General features: G+C 29.0%; 1 protein-coding gene across 9 annotated transcripts in view; it reads right to left on the bottom strand.

Moving 5' to 3' along the window:
• The window catches only part of LOC149131760 (uncharacterized), a 1,392,655-nt gene that overhangs the window by 768,904 nt on the left and 618,751 nt on the right, over positions 1–5,000 (bottom strand). For all 9 annotated transcript variants that reach the window (XR_016245177.1, XR_016245172.1, XR_016245176.1 and 6 more), the window contains exon 4: positions 4,054–4,099. Coding sequence is in view for 2 of the 9 variants with exons in the window: in XM_089366577.1 (XP_089222703.1) it covers positions 4,054–4,099 (46 nt within the window). In the remaining 7 variants the exon portion in view is untranslated. The remainder of the gene's footprint in view (positions 1–4,053; positions 4,100–5,000) is intronic.

The following is a 5,000-nucleotide window of genomic DNA, read 5'->3' as shown; positions in this document are numbered from 1 at the left end:
CTTGTGACGGGTTATGGAGAATGTGTTATTGATTAAATTTGGACTAAGATTATGCTCAAAATGTATTCATTTGTAATCAGGTGTGATTATCTTAGTGTGTTAATTCCAGGCCATGGAATCGAATTAAGTGGTTTATAAAACGAATTTAAAACATCTGTGTGCAGTTGTATGTGAATATATAAATATATGCATGTGTATATACACACACACACGCACACATACACACACAAACAAACATATATATATATATATATACATATACATATACATGTAGTGAGAATTTGCAAAAGACGAAGACGGGTGTGTAAACAACAAACAGATGTATTAGTTTAACGCTCTGGAAGTTAGGAAGTCTTTTGCGTTTCGAGCCTACGCTCTTCGACAAAAGGAACACAGAAATAAACAGAGAGAGAAAATAGAAAACGGTTTAGTGGCTAGGGATCTATCATAGCGAATGATATATATATGAATATATATATATATATATATCGATATTTTACATTAGGTACACGTTCAATGGTCTTGCAACGTGGATTTATGTTAGAACGACCCATTTTTTATATTACTGACACGCAAGACGCAAAATTTATACCATCTTGAAGGCAAATATATTGTCTAAAATATAATTTCGTGCTATGGTGTTCGCAAACGAAAGAGATACTTGTTTTATCTTGCATATAAATATGCTTTAAAAATATGTAATTTTCAGTTCCCAGATAACACACCCAAAATTACATTTAATATTACAACCCGAATCCGCAGAACGTCCATAGTACGTTTCTGGAATTATTAGATTCTACACTGATTCATTTATGATGTGTTTGAAGGGAAACTTCCATGTGTACCATCTCTTTGAATTATCCCATAATTAATTATCTCTTCTGAAGATATTAATTCACCCTATCAATACATTTCAAAATATCATCAAAGCAACATAGAGGAAGCATAAAGGAAAGCATATTAGCTATGCGCCGAACATTTTCACGTTCATAAACTCTTTTCGTACAAACCCGCTTGAGAGCGCTCGTATCTCTCTGATACAAATTTACCGTTAGAAAGCGATGTACATTAAAACTTTCCATAAGGATTTCAAGCAAATTTATGTTTCAAACACAAGCTTAATAATTGTCAAGGGGCCGGCAGTTTCCGAGGAGAAGGGGGAAGTCGTTCACATTGACCTCAGTGATCAACTGGTACTGATTTTATCGAACCCGAAAGGATGAAAGTCGACATCGGTGTAATTTGAACTAAGAACATAAAGACAAACAGAATACTGCAAAACGCAAGCTTAATCTCTTTCACACTATCTTGTCAAAAGTAATGCTTATTTATTGACATTGTTTTGAATTAATCGTGGATTATTCTGTAGCTTGGAGATTTTGATTGGAGTACTCTTTTACTCTTTTACTTGTTTCAATCATTTGACTGTGGCCATGCTGGAGCACCACCTTTAGTCGATCAAATCGACCCCAGGACTTATTCTTTGTAAGCCTAGTACTTATTCTATCGGTATGTTTGCCGATCCGCTGGGTTACGGGGACGTAAACACACCACCATCAGTTGTCAAGCGATGTTGGGGGGACAAACACAGGCATACAAATATACACACACACACACACTTGCACATACATATATATACATATATACGACGGGCTTCTTTCAGTTTCCGTCTACCAAATCCACTCACAAGGCTTTGGTCGGCCCGAGGCTATAGTAGAAGACGCTTGCCAAAGGTGCCACGAAGTGGGTCTTAACCCGGAACAATGTGGTTGGTAAGAAAGCTACTTACCACACAGCCACTCCTACGCCTACTGTTAATTTTTAGAATGATATTATTATACGTTTCGTATGAGAGGCTAGATCTGGTTGATTCCAACATAAAGCTTGTAGAATATTTTGGCCGGATATGGCCGATTTAATGACGAATTTATTTTACTAAATTCTTCACTGTTTCCAAAAGTAATTGAGACAAATGTTGAGGAATGAGTGTCACCTGATATGTTGTTTCATGATTATTTTAACTGCTTTGGTTATCTACGTGGTCCTAAACATAGACACTCGCTCGACTTACTATGCTAGATTACCTGATCAATAAATATACGTCAGCTGGTATTTTCAGATGGGGAGATTGTAGCAATGCAAATTCATGTGCGTCGCTCTATGACGCAATAGGCCACCCGTAAGAGAAATCGAACTCATGAGTTTATGATAGTGAGTCCATTACATAAACCAGTTGGCCACGTGACTACACAAACGAACAAATGTAGAAGTACACAGCCACACCTATACATACGTTACAGACACACACACACACACTTGTATATATTTATATTTCCCAAATATAATTCCATGTGGATTGTTGGCGATTTTTTTCCCTCCGTCTTCCTTTTCTCTTGAGCCTTTTATTAATACTTTGCATGTATCACGTGCTCGAGTTGTTTTTTCTTCCTTTTTTATTAACTTTATATATATATATATATATATATATATATATATATATATATATATATATATATATATATATATATATACATATATATATATATATAAATATATATATATATACATATATATATATATATATATATACATAGACCACGTACATATTTTTATAAACACATACGTACGTCTATATATGTATACACACACACATATATATATATATATATATATATATATATATATATATATATATATACATATATACATAAGCAGACGGACGAACAAGAATGACTTAAGCACCTATCATTCCATGGCACTTGAGTGATTATAACAGCTCAGGTGTTATACAATGAGTTCTAGTTTTCTTTTTTTCACTTCTAATAGTAAAGTCATAAGTATATAGGTACGAACGTATATTTTATGTTACGCGTGTGTGTGTGTATGATTGCGTATGTGTTTCTCTGTGTGTGTTTTGGTTTGTGTGTTTCTCGGTGCGTCTGTGTGTGTGTGGGGGGGGGGGGTAGCATGTTTGCTTTACAATAAAAACAATTTTACATTAATATAAGGGGACGCTATACTTTTGTAGAGCACCAACTTTTATTATTCTTAAACAAGAATACTTTAGACAGTAACTTATATTTTTGTTTATGTATACATATATACATAGATATTTATATCTCTCCCACCCTCTCTCTCTCTCACTCTCTCGCTCTCTCTATCTCTTTCTCGCTCCAAACATATATATATATGTATATATATATATATATATATATATATATATATATATATATATATATATATATATATATATACATATATATATATGTATATATATATATATATATATATATATATATATATATATATATATATATATATATATATATATATATATACATATATATATATGTATATATATATATATATATATATATATATATATATATATATATATATATATATATATATATATATATATATATATATACAGATTGATTCATACTTAGGCAATGATAAGTATACAGGTATTGCGATCGCACGATAGATAGATTGATAGCCAGACAGAAAGATGAACAGGCAAATAGCTAGAGAGAGGGGGGAAAGAGAAAAAGTAAGGCAGATAACTATAATGGTATACGCACACACACATATATATATGTATATATGTATATATATCTGTGTGTGTGCATATATATATATATATATATATATATATATATATATATATATATATGCCTGCAAATCTGTATATAGTCATATTTCCTACACAATCACGCATAAATATACGGGTATGGTGTGGGAGGAGTGTGTGTGTGATTGTGTGTGTGTGTCTGCAAAGAATAGAGAGAATTACAACTTCTTAATTTCGTATCATCTGTACGATATAAAATATCAGAATTACACTTCTTTTCACAACGCTGAGTGATAAATATGAAATACTTTCAGATTAGAGACATCTTTAAAATCCAAAGAGAAAAAAGAAAAAAAAATCATATTCGAATATAACAAAAAAATGAAGAAAATATATTAAAAAACATTATAATAAAACAACACTCAATATTACAATTATATGAAAGCGAATGAGAACTTTAAAAAAAAAATTATGCTTACCTGAAAAATAGTTGCAAAAGATTAACCGCGATTTCTCCATGTTTGTCTGAAAGATATAGAAAGAATAGAAATGATTCAGTTATATGAGGAATATTTCATGCTTAAATCATATTTATATGCAGATAACAGATACAGTCATTGTGTGTAGATTTTTATGATATCATGATATATACGGTATTTCAAAAGGTTCGGTAGTAATGGAATTGAGTGTTGCCAGATAAAACCAGCAAAAAGTCGTAGAGTAACTTAAAAATTGTGGAAATTTAATAGATTAATGTTAAAAATAAAACTTTTGCTGCGAAATTACACACACAAGCACACACATATACACACACATGTATATATATATATATATATATATATATATATATATATATATATATATATATATATATATATATATATATATATATATATATATATATATATATATATATATATATATATATATATATATATATATTTATATATATATATATATGTATACATATACATATATATATGTATATATATATATATGTATATATGTATATGTATATATATATATATATATATATATATATATATATATATATATATATATATATATGTATATATATATATACAAATATATATACAAGTATATATATGTATATGTATATATACATACATATATACATGTATATATATGTATCTATAAACAAATATATATATATATATATACACACATATATACAAGTATATATATGTATATGTATATATACATACATATATACATGTATATATATGTATCTATAAACAAATTTATATATATATATATATATATATATATATATATACACATATATATATATATATGTATGTATATAGGCATGTATATACTTAGTATATGCGTACTCATATGTATGCATGTATATGAGTGTATATGTATTTATGTGCACGTACATATGCATATGTAGAACGTATAT

Source organism: Octopus bimaculoides, chromosome 19 (genome assembly GCF_046866305.1).
Source record: "Octopus bimaculoides isolate indiv1 chromosome 19, ASM4686630v1, whole genome shotgun sequence".
Taxonomy (NCBI): Eukaryota; Metazoa; Mollusca; class Cephalopoda; order Octopoda; family Octopodidae; genus Octopus; species Octopus bimaculoides.
This window is presented reverse-complemented; position numbering and strand designations above follow the sequence as displayed.